We start from the raw sequence: 27,722 nt of genomic DNA on the forward strand, positions 1-27,722 counted from the left end.
GCCTGATATGATCCCCAACTCCCTCCTCAGCCCTTTCACATGCCCCTCTTCCCTCAGTTCTCTGAGTTCCACCCTCTCTTGCTTTCTTCTTACAGCTTCTGCATAGTTACAGGGCCTGGCAGGGGTGCTCCCTTCTTCCAGCTAACTGTGAATCATTCTTCAGGCTTTAGCACTTCCTGAGAGAGCTTTCTCCTCCACATCAGATAGGTAATATAAATTAAATCACTAATTATTACATAATTAGTTAAATAATTATTTGTTTCATGTCCATCTTCTCAAGTGGCTTATAGAACCATTGAGGGCAGAAATGTTTTCTTTCTTTTTCATTGCTCTGTCCTCAATTGCTTAGCAAAGTGCTCGGCATGTAGTAAACAGCTCAGAAAATAACTTGAGTGAGCTGAGATGAAAGCTAAACCATGATTGGATCGTTTCACCTGTACCACATTTTACAGTCCTGGATTTCCCCTTATATGTCTTCTTCCTCATCAGCACCCCACTATAACCTGTGCATGTCTGCAGTCTGCCACGGTTGGCAACACTCCAAGGGCTTTAACTCCCGTATGGCTGACCTACATCATTGGTTGTGCACGGCTTGCCTCAGTCATTCGTTCACATCTTTTGTCCCCCAAAGAAGTAGACAGTCTGTCAGGTTTTTCAATTGTAATGGTTCATTTTTATTATGATCAATATTAAAGACCCAGGTAGTTTAATAGACCCAGAATCTTCAAAGAAAGAGGAGGACCTGGAAAACATCTAGGCAAACAAAAGTCAGAATTCAGGATAGAAAAGAAACAAAGAGTGAACATTTAGAAATAAGGCTGTTAGCGCTCTGGGCTAGTACAGATGTTCCAGGACATAGCCGGTAATGTATTTGATCGCCAGCATTGTCTCCTCACAGGTTGGCCGGATCTGGGATTCAGGGAGGGCAAAGCCATATCTGCCTTTATCCCGGAGTTCAAAGGTGAAGGCATATTTGATTCCTTGGTCATAAGCCCAGTCATCAGAGCCCCCAGCAGCAGGATCTGAAATGAGCAAACAGAAGAAAGAAAAATTTTAAATCTAGGAAGGAGATTTAAAAACCCCGCCAGCTTTCTTTTATAATTACAAATGTTTTACTGCACAAAACAGTATAGGTAGGCAAATTTTCTAGTAAACTGGATCACAAAAGCTATGGGGCTGTTTTAAAAATTTGTCCAATCTTACCTCTAAGTCTACTTAGTGGGAGTGATGTGTTTAATACCCCAGGAAGTATGTAATTTGTAATATATAAACTTCTCAGAGTGCTTGTATGCTGAGGTAAACTGTGCTATGTAGTGTGTAATCTGTTTACAAAATATATACAGTTTCTGGGAAAAGGATGTGTATCTCCTAGAAAAATAAGGAAAACTGCATGATGACTGATGAGAGGAGAGGACTCCAAACCCTGCTGAAACTGTGCTGAATGATGAAACTGGAGCAGCTTGAGGGCAGGGCTGTGCCTTCATTTTTGTTTCTTCAGGGTCTAGCATATGGCCTGGCATAGATTAGGCATTCCTTCAGTTATTCATTCGGTGACAGTTATGATGTCATTCATTTATTCAATCACTCATTTGTTCATTCATTCAGTCAGTCAGTCAACAATCGTACAGCTCTCACTGAGCAGCAGGCCATGTGCTCAACTCTGGAGATGCTAGGACAAAGGAGAGACATGGCCCCTGCCCTCCAGGGGCTTACACTGTAATGGAAAGAGAAACCTCATTGAACTTGCCTGAAGAAAACCTACAAGAAGTTCACAGTATGTGAATAGGTGCAATGTCACTGTGGGTTATTTCTGATAGAACCCCCTTAAGAAAATAGTATACCCCATCTGATACAGAGAAGTTTAATAAAGGACAAGACTACAGGAAACTGTATTCTACATGAAGCTTTTAGAAACCCCTCAGGATTGGAGCCTCTCCAACTGCATTGAAACCCCCTTGATGATGGGACTGGCCTTTTTTCCTTGTATTTCTGGTCCTTTAAGACCTGGGGCGGAAAGAAATCATGCAAAGGCAAATATATGTAGAAGTTGAAAATGGGGCCTGCAGAATGCACCTTCCCAGTGAAATCCGAACTGCAGCCCCAAGGCTCTGAGGTCTAGCCCCTATCTATCTCTTTTGCCACTAGCTCGCATCCCTTGAAAGTAGCTTGAGCCTGAAGTAGCCTTTCGAAACTGCCGTCTGTTTAGCCAGGAAAACCTTCCCTCTATTGCTTTCCTCCAGCAATTGTCCTTCCAGATAAAGCTTCTGTGTCATCATCCTGGGAACTCATTCCTGATACTATAGGGTGGGGTGGTTAGTCTTTGGGTGTGCTCTTTTCTTAGACATCCGTCTGTCGAAGCACTTAGCTCCTGTATGACAATTAATGTTTACTCTTTCCACTTCCCTGCTGTGGGTTCTTTGAAGATTGCTCCATCCTCCTCCTTCCTTTCTCCTTCCCTCTTGCCTTCTCTCCATCCTTCTTTCCTTTCTCCCCTAGCATCTACTGAGGGCCTGGCAAGTGGTACATGCTCAATAGATGTTTATGGAGAGCAAATGTTTCCATGGGCTGAAAGGGATATTCCTCCCCCTTTTTTCTGAACAAGAAACTGATTACATATTTTATAAAACAATTCACTGTCAGGCAAAAGTCACATGCTTTAAATGATAGAAAGGAAAGACGCTGGGAACCATTTGTTGCCTTTTAAGCACGTGGATTCTTTGCACAGTTCTGACGCCAAGACTTACAGATTGTTGAAGCTCCTGGGCCATATTTGTACTTGGTGCCGTGCAGTGTGGCAAGTTCTTTCATGGCAGCTTTAGCCATGCTGTTCTGCAAAAGAGCCAGCAGTAAGTGAGTGAAGAAATAAAAGCACACACTGACAAAAAAACCAAACATCTGTACATTATTTTTAAGACGTTGAAGACATGTAAGTCACGGTTTGGGTTAGTGCTTTAAACTTATTCAGTGTGCATCCCCATTTTCCAGCGAACTTTGTCATGTGATCCAAGTGATTCTTGTGGAAGGATGTCTTCCCTAATGCCCTCCTCAAGCACTCACTCTGAGCTTCCCTTTGTCACACACAGAGTTGTGTCATATTGTGTCAATACCATTAGCCGCCCTCTGAGTTCTCAGTGACTTTTTCTGTCCTTTATCTCCGTGTCCCCAGGGCCTAGCCCAGGGTTTGTTACTTAGTGGTTACTCAGTAACTGTTTGTTGAAACTCTGAGATGGTTAGCACTCTTCTTACCCTATTATTTGAGAATTAGGTCCTTACATTTATTTTAAATGACCGTTGCAGTAAAATCTGGGTCCTAGCTGTAAATTCCGTTGTATTCAGAGTTTATTCTTTTACTTTGTTTTCTTTTTTATTTACATAGAATTTAGTTGCTCTTTTTTTCCTGGAATTCTTATTTAGGCTTGTTAAACTTTTTTTTTTTAACCTTAGTTCAGGCTGGAGAAATGAGGCTATAGTGATTTGTAACTGTCCCAGATATCACATTTATTGACATAGTAAAATGTCACTGTGTATGAAGAATTAGGTTATATCTAAGGATGAGTTTGGCAAATCTATCTTGTCTCTGGAGCTTGTGAGAGAAAAGCAGGAGGCAAGGAGGTCTTTACGGTGGTGCAAAGAGATTGTCTACCTATTAGAGGTAAACAAACAAAAATCAAAAACGTACAAAATAATTCCAAACGAAACAATGCAAAAACCACCTGGAAATAGGGCAGGTTATAAAGCAAAGATTAAGTCATGACAGGATTATGTGAGTTGGGGTAGGAGTGTTAAAAACCACTCAGAAGAATGATTGGATAGTGGTGCAACCTTCAGTGATAGTATAAAAATGCTTAAGAATGGACACTTCCAAGGAGGAGTAGTAGTTCCAGCATGGAAGATTTTTTAGACTGAAAAATTAGAGAACATTTATTTTATTTCAAAAGGCAGAACATTTGAATTCCAGAATTTAAAAAAGTAGCAAGTATTAACTTATGGGGTTTTTTTTGTTCTATTAGAAGCAGCATCACCTTCTCGTCAGACCCGCTGCCCTCCTGCCCCTACACCCAGCGCCCCAGGGAGAAGGGCTGTGCACTCAGCTCCTCTCTGCACAGTAAACTCTCCAGTGTCCACTGACAGATTGTCTATTTAACTGAATCACTTTGAAAGCAAGCTTTACTCTTCTGTCTGGAGAACACAGATTTGTGAATCTGATTGTTACTACAGGAGAATTAGCCGTAACTCATTCTGGCTATGAAACTAGCTATATTTCTTACTTTGGCATCATAATTGTCTTGTACATATGCCTGGAAAACTGTTGAAGTTGGTGACGACATCAGAATAATTCTGTTTTTACAAAATGACAGCTTCCCTTAATCCTTGTTCTAATATTAAAACCAGTTTAGTAAAGTCTTAAGTCAAACTGATGAGGGCATGGCTGTAAGACGTCAAGAATTTCAGCTCCCAAAGCATCAATGCTTCATCGAAACAAGTGGTAAATTTGGAAATTTAAAAGGAATTATAAAACTTAAATCATGACTTTCTGGTCTGAAATGATGCAATCAGTTTCTTGGAACTAACTTATTATTCTTAGAGTTTTGGGACAGTAATTTGAACATTTTAGGGTTTCATTTCCCTTTTTCCCAAACTGGTAAACTAATATGTGCTTTCTCATACTGTATGGAATCTTTACTGTTGTGATCTAAAGGTATTGTTTCTGTTGTTTAATCTTATTCTAACCAACATACTAGAGTTAGGTCTTCTCTCCATGCTTTAGTATAGGGCCTGTTGCCAGTTGAAATGAGAAATAATCTGTCAGCATTGCACAATGCTCAGAATACATTTAAAACCATCTTTTAGAGATGTGAAACACGGTGAGGTACTTGTTCTTTTGGTAGGCAAACAACATGTTTCCTACTGTTCTACAATTTCTTTAACTTGCGATTCATCCAAGGAAATTTCTAGTTACTTATTTTTCTGTAAGGCAGAACCTCGAATCCTAAAGAACTCTTATTCCTTCCCTAGCTTACCTTCCTCAGGCTTTTCTTCTGTTCTGCTTTTTTTCCCCCTTAAACCTTGAATTCTTACTTTTAGTTAGTAGAAATAAGATTCTAATAAATTCCAGGCATGTAATGTACAGCAGGGGTCCCCAACCCCTGGGCCAGTACTAGTCGGCAGCCTGTTAGGACCCGGGCCGCACAGCAGGAGGTGAGGGCGGGTGAGTGAGCGAAGCTTCCTCTGCCACTCCCCATCGCTTGCGTTACCTCCTGAACCACCGCACCACCACCCCCCAGCCCCGTCTTTGGAAAAATTGTCTTCCATGAAACTGGTCCCTGGTGCCAAAAAGGTTGGGGACTGCTGATGTACAGCAGTATGACTATAGTTAACAATACTGCGTCCTATACTTAAGGATGGCTATGAGAATAGAGCTTTAAAGTTCTCACCGTAACAACAAAATGACAATTATGTGAGGTAGAGGGTGTGTAAACTAATGTGGTAAACATTTTACAGTATATACGTGTATCAAGTCATCACATTGTGCACCTTAAATTTACACAGTGTTATATGTCAATTACATCCCAGTAGAGCTGGAAAAAAAGGAAATTCTTCAGGATTAGTTCCAAATGTGAGAAGTTACGATGACTATAGACAATTTAAGACAAGATCATTGTCTTTATCTCTTGACCTCCTGTGTGTCAGATGGCCTTCAAGTCTCTCAATATTTTTATTGGTGTAACATAAGATTTGAGTTACCTGGCAAAATTGAAGGGGCTTACTTGTGATCTGTTATTGCTTCTGATTTATCAACTTATCCATTTAGTCATAACTACCCTTAGGGCCACACAAAAATGTTTAGTTTGCCTTTCCTCAGAGCAGTAACCAAGTGCTTTCTAAGCCTTCAGAGGCATCTTTTGGAAACAGTTGCTCTGCCTGTGGTGCTGAAGCAATACCTAAGATTGATGTGAACTTAAAATGGCTGTTATTTTGTTCCTGTCACGGGTGCCCACTGAAGGAACATCTAGTCTGTGTCTCAGCCTTGGTTCTCCTTGTCCTAAGTTGCTCTCTCATCTTGATGTCTGCCTCACCACTCGTCCTCTGACCGTCACCTCATCATCACATCCTTCAGTGGCTCTCTCACCTTCTATTGAAGTCTGGCCTCCTCTCTTGACATAAAGAGTCTTTGTGAGTGTGTCCCACTCTTCGCTCTCAGGCTGCATCACTTGCCCTACATCCCCATGTTCCTTCCGAGCGAGGTTTCCCTGAACTACTTTCTGTACACTTCCCCGCCTCTCCTTACCTCCATGACCGTTGGGTGTCCTTCTCCCTTTGTAGGAATTCTCTTTCCCTCTATGTTCACAAGGAGGCTTGCTATTGTTCTTCCAAATTCAGTCTAAATGTCGTCTTCTTTGCAAAGCTGCCCCCAACTTTCTTAGGGAGCAATAAGCACCCCTTCTTTGTGAGGGCTCACATGTCTCTATCAGAGTTCCTATCACTCTGTGCTGTAATCATTTGTTTTTGCATCTATTTGTCCCCTAGGTGAGCTTTTTGTGGGGGGAGGATTCTTGGCTATTCATTTAGTATCCTCAGCAGATTGCATTAACACCTAGCACACTGTTGGTTGGTTGATTTAGTCTCTTCCTAGGGCTTCAGGTGAGCCTGATTTGGATGGGGGTGCAGAGTGCTGAGCTCTACAAAGGCTGGAGTGTGACCCCCCTGAGTGGAGATTGAGGGTGCTTGTGGGGAGAGTGGTGGTGCCATGTAGTGATGGTTGATGGGTTACCACATTTAGACACTGACCTCTGCTGGGCACTTAACTTATTTCCTTTGATAAAAAAAGTGAAGTCTGTGGACCCTTTCTCTCAGCCCCTCTGAGGCCAAGAGACAAAAAAGTCAGAGCAGACTTTAATCAACCAAAATATCATATTTTAAGTTACAAGTGTTGTAACAAAAATCCCTGGAATCAGTGTGGGTCTTTTCTTTTTTTTTAAGAGTTCAAATACTTTTACAAATGATACTCATTTATCTTCCTAACATTATCTGTCCACATTTCATCAACACAGAATTTTCTAGCAGAATGGAATGCCATGGGGGCAGCACACTTGGTGGGAATGTTCCAACCAAGCTGGGTGACTGACCCCTGCCAGAAATGGTAGAGAGAGGGGTGATTCCTGAATTTGCTAAAATATTAGAGAGGTAACTCCTTTTCCTTGCATGTTTCTGTAAAAAGGGACTAAGACAGCTGACAAAAGACTGGCAGAAACAATAGTACATCAGAGAGCATGATCCATGTCTTGAAACTCTAATTAATGACACTTTCTATATAACCTGTCATTTGAGGGAGATCTTACATCCTTGCTCAGTGGGTTCAAAATAAGAACTAACATTTACATAAAACCTTAGACTTTGACAAAGAGCTCTTGATAACAGCTAGGTATTTTTATCCCCATTTTACAGATAAAAGAACTGAAACTCAGAGAGGATAAAAGAACTTGCCCAAGGGCATGCAGCCCCATAAGTGGCTGACTTGAGCTAGGTTCTTCTTGCTTTAAATCCTGTGCTCTTTTTCACTTCTCCTTGTGGCCTTGGAATACTTCAAAAGAAGTGTTGCTAGAGCTGGTTTTACCAGTTGTAAAGAACAGAAGGAAGCTAAATATAAATCAGCCTCAGAGAAAACTTTGCTTTCAGTCAAGGCCAAACATGGCCAGCCTTTATTAATCCTTAGATATGAGTTTCCTACCACGTCTTATGCATGTTCTCTTTTGTCACCTGTTTTCTTAAAAAGAGGCCTTGGTCATAGAGCAAAAGACAGAGAGAGTCTAAAATGTCACATCTAACTCAAAGCCCAAGAGACAAAGGACCAACTAGTGTAACGTTTCCCCAGGCTCTGAGCTCCAGGGGGCTGGTGAGATGAATAAGGCGAGGGTGTCCTTTTCCACTGACCTGCATTCCTAGGTAACATGTGATCAGGAAGCCCCGTCTCGTGACTGTGCTCATGATCCTCATTGCAACCTCTACGTACACAGCCAAGTGTCACGACAGTGGGGTTTTGCCTCTTCTAATCTTCCACTGGCCCATTATTACCGTACAAGAAAACGAAAGCCCCAAACTGACGGTGGGGTATATACCAATTCAAAGAAAATTTTCTTCAGAACTTTGTTTCTAACTTGAAGTTCTGAGTTTAACCATCCCTCTGGGTGAATACATGTGATAATGGAAGCATCAAAATGATCTTTAGGGGCAGTTTCCTTCCTTCTGTCCTGTGATAATGGGTAGCTTACACCAAGGGACCAATGAGGAATTGAACTTTTATAATTTTGGTGCAAAAGGAGAAGCCTCCAAGGCCTACTGAGGCAGGGACTGAGGAGAAAGCCTTTGAAACAAATATGTTTCTGAGAAAAAGGAGGAGGGTAAACAAGTGCAGGCTCTGGTTGCAAAGCCTTGAGACGAAGAAAAGGCAAGGAGTATGGGAAGGCCTGCTTTAGAGAGCAGAGCCTGTCTATTCTGGTAGACTCCATGGGGAGCGTGGCAATGCTTTCACTGATGGAAACCAAATTCTTTCTTTGGCTGATCTGAATACATATTTTTAAGCTCTTTAAAATTCAGGTAAAATGTGAAGCATGAGTCAGCTGAAGTTGCAAAGTCCAGATTTTTTTTTTTTTTTTTTCCCGGTGGCGGTGGTGCTTCTTCCAAATAAATGTTAAAAAATAAATGCCGTATGATGGGAATGTACTCTCCCGCACTTGAGATTTGCAGAAAATTGTAAGCTCTTTGTGAGGAGGTGTAGGATCCTGTGAAAGCCAGGGACCTTTGGCCAGGAATGAGACTTTTCTTACCTTTGCTTAAAGCAGGGTTTCTCTGCCTTGGCACTTGTGACACGTGGGCTGGATAATCCTTTGCTGTGGAGGCTTGTCCTGAGCTTTGTAGGGTGTTTATCAGCCTCCCCTGGCCTCCACCCACGTTGTGCCAGAAGCACTCCCACAGTGATAACAATCAAAAAGGCCCCCCGCCCCCTGCCAGATGTCCTCTGGGGGAAGGGAAGGAGGCAAAATTAGCTTAAAGGAAAGTCAGATAAAAGACGTAATTATGTTAAAGAAGAAACTATTTTAGAGAGAAAAACTGAAAAAGAAGACAGGTGGTTTTAAAGGTGCTCTGAATGTCTTGTTTTCCTCTGCTGACGGTAGTACAAGTGTCTCCGAAGCGCTGCTGCTAGGTCACACCGGCTAAAATCACACTTTACCTGCAGGGTTGCCAGATTTAGCCAAAAATACAGGATACTCAGTTAAATTTAAATTTCAGATAAACAATGAATGCTTTTCCAGTATTAGTCTGTCCCATGCGATATTTGGAGCATACTTAAACACTAAAAATTATTTGTTGTTTATCTGAAATCAGATCTAACTGGGAGTTCTGTATTTGACGTGGCCATTCTGTTTACCAGGTCACTGGCTCCAGGGCCCGCTGTGACACAGGAGTCATCCTGACATTCAAGTCCCTCCATAACCTGGTTACCTCACTCCCACTCTTCCTTCGAGAGAGAACACTCACAACAGGCTTACCCCCTCTGCTCCCTTCCTCATGGCAGGAACCATGGTTTATGCCGAGCACTTAATAGGTGCTCAGTGGAATTTCTGGTAATCTCCTGATGAGTCATGTATTGACCAGGCCCTGCAGGAGAATTTTAACAGGCCAAGAAGCCACTTAAAATGTATAATGGTGAATCAGCAACTGGTTTCTCTAATCAAAGAAATTCTACAGTTGTCATTTCAAATTTTTTTGTCTTATAAGTGAGATTAGAAATCCTGAGAAAATTCCTGAAGCAGACGTTCTGTGCCTCAGTCCTGTCTGCCTTAGCTGCCGGCAGCCTGCCTGACGCAGGGACTGTGCCCTGTTGCTCTTGTTATTAGGCAAGGACATGGTGACAGCTGTGACTGAGTGTGCGCCTGGCCCTGCAATTGTCCACCTCCTACTCGCAATATTTCTTCCCCCCTGATTTTCATGTGTACCTCTAATCATAGTCTTGGCTTATGCTCACGTGCTTGGGGGGAGCAGTGGGTTTCTATCTTGGTGGCTCATTAACTAAAGCTTTAATTAAGAGGTAGCGAGGTGTCTCTGGACTAGAAGGCGTTAGATTTTAGAAATGGAGTTCTATCTTTCGGTCAAGTTTAATAATTTTTCAGAAATTTTTAGACTGTCATATTTCTCCTGGTTAATGTACGTATACCCATGAAAGTACCGGCCAGAATCATGAAGACTGGGCCCTTAGAAGTCAGGGATCTTACTTGACCAGTGTAAATCCTTAGCAATATCCGGGGTCGGAGGTAATAATGATATATTTGTGGGATAAAAGACTTTATTTAATGAATGGTCTTTTGCAGACCGGCTGCATGGAGCACCAACATAGAACACGGCCACACAAGTATGTGTGTGTGCATCTTTGGAAGTTGGGGCAGCTTAGGAAATTCTTCAGCATCCAATAGCTCCATGCCCAAGGCTGCCTCTACTACTGGTGTTGGCTTAGCCAAGCCTTCATTGTCTAAGCTGGAAAATGAGAAAGCAGAACCAGAGAAATTCCAAGATGTCCACCTGTGAAATTCTGTGCTTCTAATGTAGAAATGTAATGATAGATGCATGCCCTGGATTGGCATCTTTGTGTAGTATACGTCAGCTTTCCATTTGGTCAGTCTGGGAAATGAGTGAAGATACTTAGTTGATTGGTTATTATTCTGGGTTTCTGCTTTTGAATTTAGAAGTAATATTATAGTAATAATTATTATTAACAGTGCCGTGTGCGCCTCTTTGGGGGGAAGGTAGACCAAAGATTGGGAGCTTTTCCATGCTCAATAAATGCAAAGATATGGATAGGTTTGGGAGCCTTTTCAGTTATGTCTCCTAGTTTTTATTTCCTCTGATGATAAAGAGGTCATATAATTCAATATTTCATTACCCTTTAGAATTTTGGAGATGTAAAGATATTCTTTTTCTGAATCTTAAAACTTCCTCTGAAGGTAGTGATAGCTTTATACTGAAGAAGTCAACACTGAGGGACTGGACGTTTATGAAGTCATTGGAAACTCGCAGTGCATTTTGTATTCTTTCTTTAAATAATATATGTGCGTAAAAGCAGTTTGCAGTCAGGAAAGCATTATGCATGTAAGACACTCTTATGTTTCCTCAAACTTCTTACTCATCTGCTGAAGATGTATTTTTTGGTAGCCTTTGTAATCCATGCTATTACTTCTGTACTTTTACTTCATTGGTCTTTTGCATTCCCATCTCTGCCTTTCTTCCCTCTGAAGGTTGTCTCATGATATAAGTAATTGTCAGGTAATCTACATGTAAGATCTTTCAGAAATGAAGCCGTATACATTTTCATCACGACTCAAATGTCAAAGGATTGCTACTTACGGTATGTTCTAAATTTGAACTGAGAGTGCTAATGTTTCTGTACAGAATAATTTCCTTCCGATTATTTCACTGAAGCATTTTTTTAGCTACAAATATGATCTTATAAGTTTTATATGTATAAAGAAAAATAATCATATATATGTATATATATATATATACACACACATATATATGTATACTAAAATCTGTATAAGACAAAGTCTGCTTTGTAGTCCTTTAAGAAAATTCTGAGTTATCTATAATGTGGTATGGTGCCAATAATTCATCTTATTAGTCTTTTACTATCTTTTGTTTTCTACAGTGGAGTCACATTTTTTTAATTGAGAATTAATATGGAGGCACTAGATTTGGGTGTAACATTCATCTTTCTAGGTCAAGACTTTTACTTTTTTAAAGTGATATCCTCATTACAAATAAAAACCATGGAAAAGCCAATATCTTTCTTCTTGGGAGACTCAAATTCTCTTTTGGCTATACATGTATTTGTGATAACACTATAGTTATGAGTTGTTCTAGCAAAATTTCTTAGGAAGTAAGTGAATTGGATTTATACAAAATAAGAAAAAGACTGAAAGGATTTCTAGTTAACTATTCAAATGATTTAAATTGTTTTGGGGTGCCAAACTAAATTCAGATCTCAAATGAATCAAATAATCAAATAATATGCATCTTAGATTTTACTGATGGCATTTAAATATCTCTTTTAAGATACTAGGCAAAATCTTAATCACAGAAAAAATTATTGGAAATTAAAGTAACTTTTAAATCAATGTGTGTGATATAAGTGCAAAGAATTTTTGTATTTTATTCACCTATCTTATCATGCTCTAGAAAACATAAGAAGTAACATGTCCTGTTCCTTGAATTTATTAGATTTGTGGGTATAAATATAAACAAGGTAAGATTATTTTGTGGTTTATGCTTGTTTGAGAATTGATTACGAATATGTTACTTTGATATAGTTCTGTTTCACTTCTTTGTTAATTAGAATTTAAAAACAATTTTGGAGGATGGAATTTCTAATATATATATGTATATATATGTATATATATTTTACTATTACCTCGCTTTCCTTGATTTTAAATGAAGGAGTGATTCTTAGAGGAAAGTATCAGTGGATCACATTCTCTGGAATGGTTTCACACCATTTGGGGCACATATTGAATTGGCCCGCTAAACTCACTTTGAGTCTTGGGTCTTTTCCTGGAGAAACCACGGGAAGTAGCAAGAATTATTCATGAGATTCTAAAGGTAGAACTTACTTGATTCTTTTTTTTAAAAGAAAGTTTGTAGACTTTTAGAGCAGTCAGATACTACATTATTGTATGGAGCCAGTGGGGCAACAAAGTTTTCATCGCTAAAAGGGCTTAAACTTATTCCCCAAGTAAGAAAAAGTATTGAAACTTTGTGAAGCAGCTCAATCCCAAAGAACACTTTAAGCTTTTCTGTTAGCATTAGTCTTTTAGTGTTTATGTTTAAAACTAGTTATTAAGCAAATTGGATATATTGGTTATTGTTACATTTAACATGGTTTATAATTTTAGTTGTAATATTTTACTTACTAACTCATTCGTGCTTAGTTTTTATGGCTTTGTCTTTTTCTCTTGATGTGGTACAGCTTAAACATATTCACATGAATTAAGCAAACAACATACCCCCACCTCCTCTGCTCTGGTGGCCCTGGAAATCTAGGACTGAAATAAGGAGCTGACCACACCCATCTCTGGGACAGCAGGCCTGTGAGCACCCACTGCTGGGAACACTTACAGACTGAGCCTAATTGGAAAACTGGAATATTTAATGGTTCCAGCTAATGATGTCCTCTATTGTTTTTTGGCTACAAATAGGGAAGATGGGAAGATTTTCCTGAAATGAAATGAAATGAAAAATAGCATTTTTTTTTTTTTTTTTTTAAAGAACAGGACCTGGCTAACTATTAGCTATCAGTTTTCTAAGAAGCTGAGTTATTTTTCCATTTTGCTCTTCACAAAATATTTACAGCATTACATGTTTTATTTGGTCTCTGAAAGACTGAATCTGAAAGTACAAAACAATTTCCAGTTGATAAAGTTATTGGGTCTTTGAATTTATGCATTTAGGTAAGCCAAATATCTCTGTCGTTGTCTAGGTGGAATACTTTTTGTTTTTTTTGGCATAACTCAAATGCTTTAAATCTTACACTTGTTCTTTCAGATCATTGGTCCCAACTTCTGGCAGCCAGATGTTCATAAATATAAAAAAAAGTTGTTTGAAGGATTCAAACCTGCTTATTTTAAAAAATTATACATTGATGTACCATATTTGTTAATTTAAATAGTATAAAACTCTTATATTATTTAACTTTTCATGTGGTTGTATCTTGATTCTCCAACAAGATTGCTAATTTTTTGAGTCAGGGATAGTTCATTTTCTTTGCATTATTTCTCATATATAGTAAGGACCCATTCACATCATTTGTTCATTGATTGATTTACATCTCACCTAATCCAACAATTTAGAAATAAGCAATATTAGGATCTTATCACTTAACCTGATATCAATCAAATGTGCCAAATTCCTAATGACATCTGCCATACTCTGCCTGTGCATGTCAAATCCAGCTCAAGGCAACTTGATAAAATTGACTTTCTGATTAACATTATGTATGAGGTGAAGGAACTTTGTTGATTACCCCAGATGCGTCTGAAATCATCATGTGTGTTAGTATTGTGGTGAAGCAGGAGGAAGTGGAACTGTTGTCATTTTGAAGATTAGTGAATTAACTGCATTTTGGGGATCATTCCCTGCATCAAAATCACATTTCTTCTAGCCAGTTTATCTAGCCACTTTCAGATTCCTTGTAAATCTGTGGTGGTAAGATTTTTGCTTCTATTACTGAAAATCAAGAATGGAACTTCCAGAAATTGTTTGTATAATGTTTTTTTTTCCAGGAATAGAATTTAAAAATCTCAACAGTGAAATACTATATCTACTACCATGACTACTTACCAACTCAGCATTGTTCTTTGGGAGTTTGTAATCATAGGAGTAAGGGTAGAGCATCATCTGGGAGTATGAGTGGATTGTCAGATATGCTTTGATGGAAGAGAGGTTGTTGCGGATGAAATTAGCCAGGGCCTTGGTCTCTTTTTCAGACTCTGCAGCAGATCCACAGTAAGTTTCATCACAGGGGTTTTTAGAGGCTCCGACACCTGGAAAAACATATTGTTGTTAATGGCAAATGGTCATCTACTGACGTTCCCACAGGTCATGTTTCAAAATTTCAAATTAGAGAGTTAGAGAGTTAAAAAATAAGTTGTTTTCACAGGAGTTTTTATAATCATCCTCATGTATGTGTACATTATAAAGTATGCATACATTTAGTCACAAGAGTAGGGTGTTTTTAAGGTAACAGGCTAAAAAGTTGCATGTGAAATCACCAATATGTCCCTGTGTACTGCTAAACAATGAGATCAATATAATGTAAGAAGATTAATAAGTAGGGACAAACTAATATCCATGAGAAATTTCTATATTAGTATAATCATTTACTGAGAGTTGAATCACAAAATTATAATTATATCACAATTTTATTTAAATAATTGTTTAAATAATTATTTAATGATGGTCTCCTCTAGATTTTACATTCCACAAGTAGTAGGATTTTGTCTGGTTTGTTCAGTCTTATGTTTCCAGCGTCTAGCACAGCTGGGAACATAATAGAATAAGCAATACATTTTTATTGACTGAATAAACTGTTTATTGTTTGTGCTTTCAGAAAGTTAGAACTCTAAAATATAAAAATTTATATTTTTTTCTTATTTTAGACACTATTGTGTTTTCCTGTTAACTTTCTTCATATACTTTTCAAAAGATGCATGCAAAATGGTCAGCCAGATACTTACTGCACCAACCAGCATCAAAATTTCTGTTGGGGTCTGTGCCGATGCAGGTGGATCCAGCGTTGGTGGAGCGGGTCTTTCTCCACATTCGGTACTGAAAAGTGCAGTTTATGGTTAGGACAAGTATAGTAGAAAGTGGTTGGTTTTAATTTCATTAGCCCCTCTCAGTATTGGTTCATATACCTTGGTCCAGGTATGGATGTAGCCATCGATATTGACCACAGGCAAGACATAAAAGTCTAGCTTGTCGAGAAATTCTGTCATGTGGATCTCATGTCCATAGGTGCGAACAGCCTGTGTATAAATTACAAAGCAGAATTTCTTGGAAAAATGGAATGCATTATGCTGCTAAAATTTACATAGACTAGATGAATGTTGACTTTGGTAACAAAAGTGGCATCACCTTTTGAAGTAGATATTATTAATATTTAAAAAGCAAATAGCAAAATATTACTGACAGTTTTGTTTAAAATAGTTTCTAGTTCTTCTCTTTTTCTAGGATACTCTGTTTCAGTGGTCCCCAACCTTTTTGGCACCAGGGACCGGTTTCATGGAAGACAGTTTTTCCACGGATGGGGGCGGGGGGATGTTCAGGCGGTAACGTGAGCGATGGGGAGCCGCAGATGAAGCTTCACTCACTCACCCGCCGCTCACCTCCTGCTGTGCGGCCCGGTTCCTGACAGGCCGCGGACAGGTACCAGTCCACAGACCGGGCGTTGGGGACCCCTGCTCTATTTCATCCATATATAACTCATATAATTATTACTTTTTATTTTAACTATTTACTTTAAAGATGAACAAAAATTCAATAAAATTAAAGACTTTTAAAGAACATGAATACTCATTTCCTTTGAAATAGTAATTGTAGTAACTTTTTTCAAAGTTAGTAGGATATGAGGGTAAGAACTTTTTTTCAAAGTTAGTAGGCTATGAGAGTATTCCTAGTAAGTAAGGAATGTCTATGGATGGCTATGCATGTTCCTAATACTGTCATCTAGAAATTTGTTTAATTTTGGTGAGACCTCCTGTAGATGGTCTCAGTAGAGGAAGAAGAATGAAAAAGCCTCCCACTATGAAGTGAGATCACACTGATGGATTTTGGAGAGGCTCTCAGCAAGTCTCAAGTTGCATAATGATGGAAGTCTTCTTCTTATTCCTCTTTCTTGAGAAGGGAGCTCTGTTAAGGGTCTAGCTCTCCCTGCTAAGTGATGTGGATACCTATCTATGAATGAAGGACCTCATACCCATTTATTATGTTCTCTTAGTCCCAGTTCTTCAGCCCCAGGATTATATTAAATTTACATTCAGCTCTTCCCTAGGCTTGCTTGAAGAGATTTTTAAGATATTTAAGGCTTCTGTGTGTTAACAGTTTTTATGTATTCTTCATGGCTCTATACATGTATGTTTATTAAAATAACACATGGTAAAGCATGTGCTTTTTATGTTGGAAGAGCTGTAGAACCATGTTCTGTTAGTGGTCTGTGATTAGAGGTAACCGAAGTAATGATGAAAGTCTTTCTTTCTAGAGGGCAGATAGTGAGATACTCACTGAAATTAAATGGTGCCAATTGGACACATAACATGTCTAGAAACCAAGAGCCTAATGAATAGATACAGAAGTGCTTTACCCAAAAGAAATTATGTTGTATATAATAATAGTCTTATATTTTTAAAGTATTTCAATATTTTAAACTTTTACTTTTGAAATAATTTTAGACTTAGAGAAGAGTTGCAGATACAGGGAGTTCTCATATACCTTTTACCCAGCTTCCCCGCATTGTATTTGGTCATCATGTCTCCTCTTATCTGTGACAGTTCCTCAGACTTTCCTTTATGACTTTGACACAGGTGTTGTTAACCTTGATCACTTGGTTAAGGTAGTTTCTGCTAGGCTTCTCCACTGTAAATTTTGCCTTTGTAATATAATACATATTTTTTAAGAGATACTTTGCTGCTGCAAATAACCTATTTCTCTTTAAACTTTTACCCACTAATTTTTGTATCCATCTGTAGATTTTCATGAAGTAGTTATTACTGTGGTGTTCTAATGGTAACTTTCTATTTTGCTCATTTGGACATCTATTAGTTGTAATTCTTCTATAAGAAAGAGTTGTTCCTTCTCTCCCTTTTTTTAATTTATTGAATCATCTGTATCATTATGGACTCATGGATATTTAAAAGGGTTTTTACATATATCTTACCATTAGAATTATAAAGGAGTGGAAAACAGTATCATTTAGAATAGGGACTACTATGCATTGTTTTCTTTTATTCGGAAGTATACATTGATTATTATCTAGGAGATAATGATCAAGTTAGTGGTTTTTCCACGATCATTAACTTTTAAATGACCTATCCACGATATTTACTACCTGTTAGCCTTTCTACCAAAGGTGGGTAAGAAAGTTAAGATGAGTGAAATACAAATAAATACCATTTTTTAACTGTTTAAAAATTTTGCCTTATCAAGTTCTCTTAATGACCTTTGTAGCTTGGATCTTGGAATTATTAATTTTTTCTATGCTATTATTCTCTTTTATTATAGCTAGGTTACAAGGGATTGATTGAAGTAAAAAAAAAAAACTTTCTACTTTCCTCTGCCAGTAATCATTCTACATACTGACCTCTCTCACAAACCACTGGCAAAATGCAGGGGAAATCCACTCTCTGGCATGGAAACCGCAGTCCATGAAAATGGCAGGCTTATTTGGTCCAGGTCTGCCAACCTATTGCAAACAAAAGGAAAAGGGAAACTGTGATTCATCATATTCAGGGGTTAACATTCACTACCCATCTGGGCTTTGGACTCAAAAGGTGAAACCTGACAGCAGCAAGAGGTACATTCCACGATTAAATTAAAACATAATACTAGCACGGTATGTTCTTGCCTCTAGACACTCACAATATTTGAGCTGAAGGCTTACATGGCTGTTTATTATTTTTATTAAGCTTGACAAGCTCATATTTTTCAGAAGATGCTTGATTACCCTGCTTAATTGTACTCACATGGAGATTATTTTCTGCTGCTACTATTAGGGGACGTGACCAAGACAACTGGATGAGTAATTAGAAGTAATCATGATTGTTGCTAATCTTGTAAGAAGTTTTCCTTCTCTCCCATTTATTCCACGTCTTTTTATTTTCTTCATTAGAATTGCATGATAAAAATGGCATTAGAGGATGACAGAAACAAATTGTTGATACGTTGTGTACCGTTGTCTGATAGATATGAAGTTTATGAACCTCTTTAGCAAATGGATTTGCAAACAACATCTGGGAGAGGACAATTTCATCAAGGTAGGTGATCATTTACATTGCTTACAGGAATGTGGTTAAATTTATAGGACTTCTCTTATTTTATTGCATTTTTCCTTTTGAGTAAATCAAAATAATGATTTAAAAATTCACATATGATAAAACAATCTGGGGAATCTGTTTGAGGCAGGGTAAGAGTTATAACAATGTTTGGGATGAATATGTCTGTGAAACAGATGTTAATGTGTTAGAATTCATTGATTTAAAGCCCTCAGACATGGGAAGGTTATGGTTAAAAAGGATTACCTTGAGGAGGTATATAGTGTTTCCTAAAAATGTCGTTCCGATGGCACTGCGAGAGATGAGGTCTGGATTTTCGCTGGCGACTTGTTGAGTCCAAGCCTCTATCTACCAAATGGAACCATTTGTGGATTAATGTGTGACATTCTTGGTTCAATTCCCAAAGCAATGTCTGTCTAAATCACACGGTGCGCATCATACCGTTTCCCAGTTGTTGTACTTCTCGTAACTGTGTCCAGTTGCACGGACCCTGCTATCAAACTGAGCCTCCAGCACAGATCTGAGGTTGCTTATTAATACCCTGTAATAAATCAAAGGGGGTGCTCCTGTGAACATAAGCATGTTTCCCAGTCAGCAAAAACCCGGAGTTTATGCTTTAGCCAATGGTACAGTACATTCTCCATGAAATCAGATCTGTCCTCTGATTATGCTCTTCAACGTGAGCTGCTCATCACACAAAATAAGTAAATCATTGAGAAGGATACTGGAGACTGTGAGCAGGGCAGGCTCTTCTTTGGCCCAAACTTCACCTGTTTGGGGGTCCTTGGACCTTAAACTTGGAAAATGATTTCCCTGGTACCTGGGGCATTCTGCATCAGGGCCTTGGGCTGCAACACAGAAGCATGCCCTCCAGCCCTATCTATGGTCTTTCTTCCTCAAGATTTTCCTCGTTTTAGCACTGAAAGTCCCATGTCCCAGGAACCTACTCAATCCCAGGTAGATTGGGACAGCCGGTCACCTGAGGCCTTTCTCTAGGTTTTGAGAAAAATATCTTGATGGGTGGAAATTCAGAAATATTTACAAGCTAAAGATTTTTTTAGACCAAAGAATACTGAGTTTAAAGTACTCGTTTCTGCTTGCCTTTCTTTTGGCTGGTTTAAAGTAATGTAAGAATGGTTCTGTAGCAAGGTAATATGAAAATTGGTGACAGAAACTTTGAGGCTTGCTTATTTCTAAAAATGATTATTCAGGTGAAAGGTCTTATTATAAGAAGCAGGTGTAAAGGTATGGGTATATATGACTTTGTTTCTCTTTGCTACTTCTGAGTGGAAAGTGTGTTCTGAAGGGACAAAATTTTATGAGCATTAATGTCCTTGATCATAGACTGTAAATATCATGGGCAGTAGTTAGTTTACAGAAACTTCTATTATCCACAGTCAAGCCTTGAAATGTTTTTATCTGACACACAGAGAATTGTAGCCGCATATCAAAAGTCTACTTCTCCTCCGGCTGCCCCAAGGGCATTCTGATGAAGTATGTCAGGGACATCCTCTGAACCTCCCTCCTGGTCTCTCCTTCTTTTGGTTAACTGTGCATGAACTTGTGTCTGTTTATGGAAAATGCAATAAATTAATACTAAATGATATTTGTTTCCTAGCAAGAGGCAAATACTGTCTTAAGGGCTTAACTATCTTAAGGTAGTATTTAAAAAAAAAAAAAAGGAAAAGGAGAAGAGTTTAATATTTATTCTGTGGAAAGAAAATTTCCCATTAAGCAGCCATCAGTACTTTGTTAGTGCTTTCATTTCTATGGCTGCTATAAGTTACCACAAACTAAGTCTGCTATAAGTTACCACAAACTAAGTCTGCTATAAGTTACCACAAACTAAGTGACTTAAAACAACATGAATTTATTATTTTACAGCTTAGAAGTCCAACACAGGTCTCACTGGGCTAAGATCAACGTGTTAACAGTGAAGTGCTTTCTGGAAGCTCTAGGGGAGAGTCTGATTCCTTGCCCTTTAAAGGCTGCCCACATTCCTTGGCTCTTTGCCCTTCTCCATCTTCAAAGCCAGCAATAGCAGCTCAAGTCCTTCTCATGTTTCATCACTCTGACTTCCTCTTCTGCCTCCCTCTTCCACTTGTAAGGACCCTGTGGTTACTTTGGACTTCTCTGGACAATTTAGGATAACCTACCTATTTTAAGTTCAGCTGCTTAGCAACCTTAATTCCATCTACAATCCTAACTTCTCTTTGCCATTAGCATATATTCAGATATTCTAGGGGTTGGGATGTAGACATTTTGGAGGGACAGTCATTCTGCCTGCTATAGTTAAGAACAATGATTATAGTAAGTGCTATAATTAATTATATTCAACACCCAAATTGGATTGTTAGGGAATAGGGTGGAATTAGAAAGAATCTAGAATTAGAAATCAAAAGATCAGGGTCATAGTTTTGCCTAACATGTAAATTGGTTTCAGCAAAGTCATTTAATCTCTGGGCCTTAATTTCATAATTTGTATAATGGGATATTTATTAGCTGGTATTCAATGTCCTTTTCAGTTCTAAAATGCAATGACTTGACTCAAATCCCTAGGCCTTGGTCATTTACATAGATGTCTTCCAAGGTTTATGAAGAAAAAAAATTAAACTACAGTAAAGTTGCCAGTTACCACCTTCATAAACTCTAGGGAAACATCTAGAATAGAGATAGTTTAGGTAAATGATTTTCAAATATAACTAAAAACTAAAAACAAAACCAAAACAAATAAAACAAAAACCTTGAAAGCTAAAAATCAACAGGCAGAAAGCTTTAAGAAAACAACTGTATTCCAAGATTATCAGTTTGAAAGAACAAATCCTGCCTAACAAGGATGAACTTCTCTGACAGAATGGCAAAACTAAAAATCCAAGAGGAAATGGTAAATGACATCTACTTTCCCTTTAACAAGATTTTCCATTGACAGCAAGTAAAATAATCATCTAGGTCACGTGGCTTCTTAGTGGCTGCCCAGAGAAAAGAAATCATCAGTTAATTGCTCCCAGGCATTCTACAGCCTCAGGACATTCAGTAGACATTTGTCCCTAAGACCATAACCATAGTGATCTCTGACCTACCAGGAACCAGCTCTGAGTAGAGGGGGGAAATAGGGCTTCCACAGCATATTGCAATATCCTTCTTTTGTATACAATCCTCAAATTCAAATTATTTGGGAGAATAAGTGACTATGTGGAGGTTAGTGTTTTGTTTGGTACTAAGAAGAGACATTCTGTTAGAGTTATTATTATGTTAATATTTAAACATTTTCATCAATAATCAGGACAAAGAAGCATAATAAAACCAGTTAGATTTAAGATGACACCCAAGAGTAAAAGTGTCCTCTAGTAACTTGCAAAAGAGTATCAGAATGAGGTTGAAATGTGGTGCTTTTGCCTGAAGGTGGGAAATTGACCTTAAATGATCCTTTCCAGCCCTATGATAATTTGATTTTATTAGATTTAGGACAAAGTACTACTTTAGCTACATTACAAAATATTATTACTAAATAATGAGCTTCTATTCTAGGAGATTAAAATAATGACTCATAAGGTAATAGGGACTGCATTACAGCTCCAAAATACAGAGGCATGTACACTATTTTATACTTTTATATGTTCCTTTTATAGTGCTATCCCACTTCTTTTTTTTTTTTTTTTAGCATGCAGGCAAATTAGGTAATGGGACTCCCAACAAAGCAAGAACCACAATGTCTGAGGAGGAGAGACATGACTTAGTTTTCTCCCCCTTTCAGATTCCTGAAAAAGGAGTATTAGGTCAGTCCCCAGACTACACACCCATTGCTACTGAAGAACATTACTATGTACACATTGTTATCCAAGGACACTTTACTGATCGAATCTGAAATATGCAGAAAAATGTTATAGGCAGATAGCAACAATCACTCTCTTCCTGCATTGGATAGGGCATAGACCACCTTCCTGAAATTTGTAAGAAGGAATTCTGTGAAGGCCCACCCACCGAAAGATTCTGTCAACTTGGCTTCAGAACCATAAGTGGGAGATTTACACCATCCAATTCCTAGTCTTTCTGTATCTAGGGTGTGACATAAGCATTTAAAAATACAGTTACTGGGGGGTGAAGTCAAGATGGCAGTGTGGGAAGACGCAGAGTTCGTGTCTCCCCACAACTAGGGTGCCTGCCGGATGCTGGTGGGGGACACCGATGCCCAAGGAGATGGGAAGAACCCCCAAACGAACTGGTAGGACGTGGGAGTACGGAGGCCGGAGAGGATCGGCGCCCCTGAGGGGTGGCTGAGATGGGGGAGGGGTTCCCACCCTGGAGGGACCCTTGGAGACTCAGATCAGGGGGGAGTGGGCCCGGCGTTTCCCCTGCCCAATCGGCCAGGGAAGTCTGCCCGGCTCTCTGGGCCAGGTCCTACACCCTCAGAGGTCCCCTCCGGGCTGGGTTGGTCCTGGGGGCATAGGAGGGAGCCCAGGAGAGAACAGGAGAGGCAGGTGGGAGGGGCCCTCCAGACCAGAGGAGTGGAAAGGAGCAGAGGGCGTTTGCCCCACCCACTCAGGCTGGGGGAGCCTGCTGAGCTCCCAGGCCAGTCCCCTGCACTCCAAAGTCCCCTCCAGGCCACGTGGGCCCTGGGGGCATAGGAGGGAGATCAGGAGAGGCAGGTGGGAGGGGACCTCCAGGAGGAGCAGGAGAGGAGTGGAGGAAGCCTGCTGGGCTCACAGGTGGGGTCCCCTGCCCTCTGAGACCAGAGGCGGGAGGCACGCCTGGGTCCCTTCTGTTGAGCCTAAGGCCCCCCACCCCCGGCCTTTTCCAGCCCTGTGGGTCCTAAGCATAGGCCCCGCCCACCGCCCAAACCTCACCCCTGCTTAGGCCCCGCCGTCCACAGCCAAGGCCTTTTCCACCTTTTTTTTTTCCACCTCTTTTTTTACTATTGTGGTTCTGTTTTACCTTCCAGTTGTTGTTTCATCAAAATTTTAATTTTATATGTTTTTTAACATAGCTGTTAGTTTCTAAGTCTAATTTTATTTTTTACTTTGTTATTGTTCTCCTTTTTTTTTTTTTTTGCCACCCCACACGACTTGCAGGATCTTGGTTCATGAGCCAGGGGTTGGACTGAAGCTCCTGTGGTGGGAGCTCTGAGTCCGAACCACTGGAATAACAGAGCCTCAGACCCCAGAGAATATTCATTGGAGTGAGGTCTCCTGGAGGTCCTCATCTCAGCAACAAGACCCAGCTCTACCCAACAGCCTACAAACTCCAGTGTTGGAAGCCTCAGGTCAAACAACCAGTAAGACAGGAACACAATCCCACTTATAAAAAAAAAGGAAAAAAAAAATGAGACGGCAAAATAAAAATGTCACAGATGAAGGAGCAAGGTAAAAATCTACAAGACCAAATAAATGAAGAGGAAGTAGGCAATCTACCTGAAAAAGAATTCAGAGTAATGATAGTAAAGATGATCCAGAATCTCTGAAATAGAATGGAGGCATGGATTGAGAAAATACAAGAAATGTTTAACAAAGATCTAGAAGTACTAAAGAACAAACAAACAGAGATGAAAAACACAATAACTGAAATGGAAAATACACTAGAAGGAATCAATAACAGAATAACTGAGGCAGAAGAACGAATAAGTGAGCGGGAAGACAAAATGGTGGAAATAACTGCTGAGGAACAGAACAAAGAAAAAAGAATGAAAAGAGTTGAAGACAATCTCAGAGACCTCTGGGACAACACTAAACGCACCAACATTCAAATTATAGGGGTCCCAGAAGAAGAGAAAAAGAAAGGGTCTGAGAGAACATTAGAAGAGATTATAGTGGAAAACTTCCCTAACATGGGAAAGGAAATAGTCACTCAAGTCCAGGAAGCACAGAGCATCCCATATAGGATAAACCCTAGGAGAAACACACCAAGACACATATTAATCAAACTAACAAAAATTAAATTCAAAGAAAAAATATTAAAAGAAGCAAGGGAAAACAAAAAATAACATACAAAGGACTCCCCATAAGGTTATCAGCTGATTTTTCAGCAGAAACTCTGCAGGCCAGAAGGGAGTAGCAGGATATACTTAAAGTGATGAAAGAGAAGAACCTACAACCAAGATTGCTCTACTCAGCAAGGATCTCATTCAGATTCACCAGAGAAATCAAAAGCTTTTCAGACAAGCAAAAGCTAAGAGAATTCAGCACCACCAAACCAGCTTTACAACAAATGCTAAAGAAACTTCTCTAGGCGGGAAACACAAGAGAAGGAAAGACCCACAAAAACAAACCCAAAACAATTAAGAAAATGGTAATAGGAACATACATATCAATAATAACCTCGATACAGATGAACCAGTTTGCAGGGCAGAAGTTGAGACACAGATGTAGAGAACAAACGTATGGACACCAAGGGGGGAAAGCCGCCGGGGGCGGGGGGGATGGTGGTGTGCTGAATTGGGCAATTGGGATTGACATGTATACACTGATGTGTATAAAATTGATGACTAATAAGAACCTGCAGTATAAACAAACAAACAAAAAAACAACTAATACTAAACTTTCTTTGGGGTATTTGTATGGAAATATGTTAATATAAATGTTTCAGACATTACATGAAATTTCTAAAAATCTTATATGTTCTGGTATAATGTTATAAGTCATAATTCTAGTTATTTCTTTAAAATGTATATCTCAGAAATAACTAAATTTCCTTGTCAATTGCATTATTATGAACTTTCATCAAATCTTTAACCGTGGTCATTTTTAAGTCTTTTGTCATTTACAGACAGTTCTGGGCGTACTCTGATGCTTTTGCAAAAATGTTCCTGTAAAAGGGTTTCATCTTCAAGGAATTCAAGGAAAAGACTCTGACAAGTACAGGTCTCTGGTAACAGACTATACTGCTGAACTGAATGAATAAGCATTTTCAGAACTCTAATGGAAAACTGATGAATTCATAAAAGTGCTAACAAAAGATCAAGATAAGAAAAGAATTAATTACATGGGACTGAGTGAACTGATGAGGATGATTATAATTTTTGTGACTTTCTGTTTGAATACAAAAAAAAAAAAAATCCCACAAGGACTCAGAGGCAAAAAAATATACAAATCAATTTTCACTGCAAACTAAAGGAGCTGTTACAGTGGAGGATTACTGGACTGAATGTCAATATTATGACATAGTATGAGTGTGTTTCGTGTTTGGTAATTGCAATCATTGTTGCTTTTGTTGTGGTCATCCATTTACAATGCTTGGTGTCAGTTTATCTCTTGTAAAAATAAAATACAGTGTGTGTGTGTGAAAAGAAAAAAGTAATAATAATAACCTTGAATGTAAATGGATTAAATGCCCCAACCAAAAGACACAGACTGGCTGAATGATACAGAAACAAGACCCATATATATGCTGTCTACAAGAGACCCACTTCAAACCTAGGGACACATACAGACTGAAAGTGAAGGGATGGAAAAAGATATTCCATGCAAATGGAAATCAAAAGAAAGCTGGAGTAGCAATACTCATATCGGATGAAATAGACTTTAAAATAAAGGCTGTTACAAGAAATAAGGAAGGACACTACATAATGATCAAGGGATCAATCCAAGAAGAAGATATAACAATTATAAATGTTTATGCATCCAACATAGGAGCATCTCAATACATAAGGCAAATGCTAACAACCATGAAATGGGAAATCGACAGTAACACAATAAAAGTAGGGGACTTTAACACCCCACTTACACCAATTGACAGATCATCCAAATAGAAAATAAATAAGGAAACACAAGCTTTAAATGACACAGTAGACCAGATAGATTTAATTGATATTTATAGAACATTCCACCTGAAAGTGGCAGAATACAGTTTCTTCTCAAGTGCACATGGAACATTCTCCAGGATAGATCGCATCTTAGTTCACAAATCAAGCCTCAGAAAACTTAAGAAAATTGAAATCATGTCAAGCATCTTTTCTGACCACAATGCTATGAGACTGGAAATCAATTACAGGAAAAAACCTGTAAAAACCACAAGTACATGGAGGCTGAACAGTGCACTACTAAATAACCAAAAGATCACTGAAGAAATCAAAGAAGAAAAAAAATACATAGAAACAAATGGCAACAAAAACACAATGACCCAAAACCTATGGGATGCAGCAAAAGCAGTTCTAAGAGGGAAGTTTATAGCAATTCAATCTCACCTCAAGAAACAAGAAAAATCTCAAATAAACAATCTAACCCTACACCTAAAGCAGCTAGAGAAAGAAGAACAAAGAAAACCAATGTCAGTAGAAGGAAAGAAATCATAAAGATCGGAGCAGAAATAAATGAAATAGAAATGAAGGAAACAATAGCAAAGATCAATAAAACTAAAAGTTGGTTCTTTGAGAAGATAAACAAAATTGATAAACCCTTAGCCAGACTCATCAAGAAAAAAAGGGAGAGGATGCAAATCAATAAAATTAGAAATGATAAAGGACAAATCACAACTGACACCACAGAAATACAAAGGATTATAAGAGACTACTACAAACAACTATATGCCAATAAAATGGACAACCATGAAGAAATGGACAAATTCTTGGAAAGGTACAATTTTCCAAGACTGAACCAGGAAGAATTAGAAAATATAAACACACCTATCACAAGTAATGAAATTGAAAGTGTAATTAAAAATCTTCCAACAAACAAAAGTCCAGGGCCAGATGGCTTCACAGGCAAATTCTATCAAACATTTAGAGAAGAGCTAACACCCATCCTTCTCAAACTCTTCCAAAAAATTGCAGAAGGAGGAACACTCTCAAATTCATTCTATGAAGCCACCATCACCCTGATACCAAAACCAGAAAGGTGTCACAAAAAAAGAAAACTATAGAACAATATCACTGATGAACATAGATGCAAAAATCCTCAACAAAATACTAGCAAACAGAATCCAACAACACATTAAAAGGATCATACACCATGATCAAGTGGGATTTATCCCAGGGATGCAGGGATTCTTCAATATATGCAAATCAATCAATGTGATACACCATATTAACAAATTGAAGGATAAAAACCATATGATATCTCAATAGATGCAGAAAAAGCTTTTGACAAAATTCAACACCCATTTATGTTAAAAACTCTTCAGAAAATGGTCATAGAGGGA

At 38.7% G+C, this 27,722-nt stretch overlaps 1 protein-coding gene across 1 annotated transcript in view; it reads right to left on the reverse strand.

Moving 5' to 3' along the window:
- Positions 1-834: 834 nt before the first annotated feature.
- Positions 835-27,722, reverse strand: part of CPB1 (carboxypeptidase B1) — a 39,260-nt gene continuing 12,372 nt past the window's right edge. The window contains exons 4-11 of the mRNA XM_061193565.1: positions 19,035-19,134; positions 18,840-18,941; positions 17,903-18,004; positions 15,462-15,572; positions 15,282-15,372; positions 14,386-14,588; positions 2,745-2,829; positions 835-1,022 (exon numbers count right to left, since the gene is read on the reverse strand). Of these exons, the coding sequence (XP_061049548.1) occupies positions 835-1,022; positions 2,745-2,829; positions 14,386-14,588; positions 15,282-15,372; positions 15,462-15,572; positions 17,903-18,004; positions 18,840-18,941; positions 19,035-19,134 (982 nt within the window). The remainder of the gene's footprint in view (positions 1,023-2,744; positions 2,830-14,385; positions 14,589-15,281; positions 15,373-15,461; positions 15,573-17,902; positions 18,005-18,839; positions 18,942-19,034; positions 19,135-27,722) is intronic.

The sequence above is a fragment of the Eubalaena glacialis genome, chromosome 6 (genome assembly GCF_028564815.1).
Source record: "Eubalaena glacialis isolate mEubGla1 chromosome 6, mEubGla1.1.hap2.+ XY, whole genome shotgun sequence".
Taxonomy (NCBI): domain Eukaryota; kingdom Metazoa; phylum Chordata; class Mammalia; order Artiodactyla; family Balaenidae; genus Eubalaena; species Eubalaena glacialis.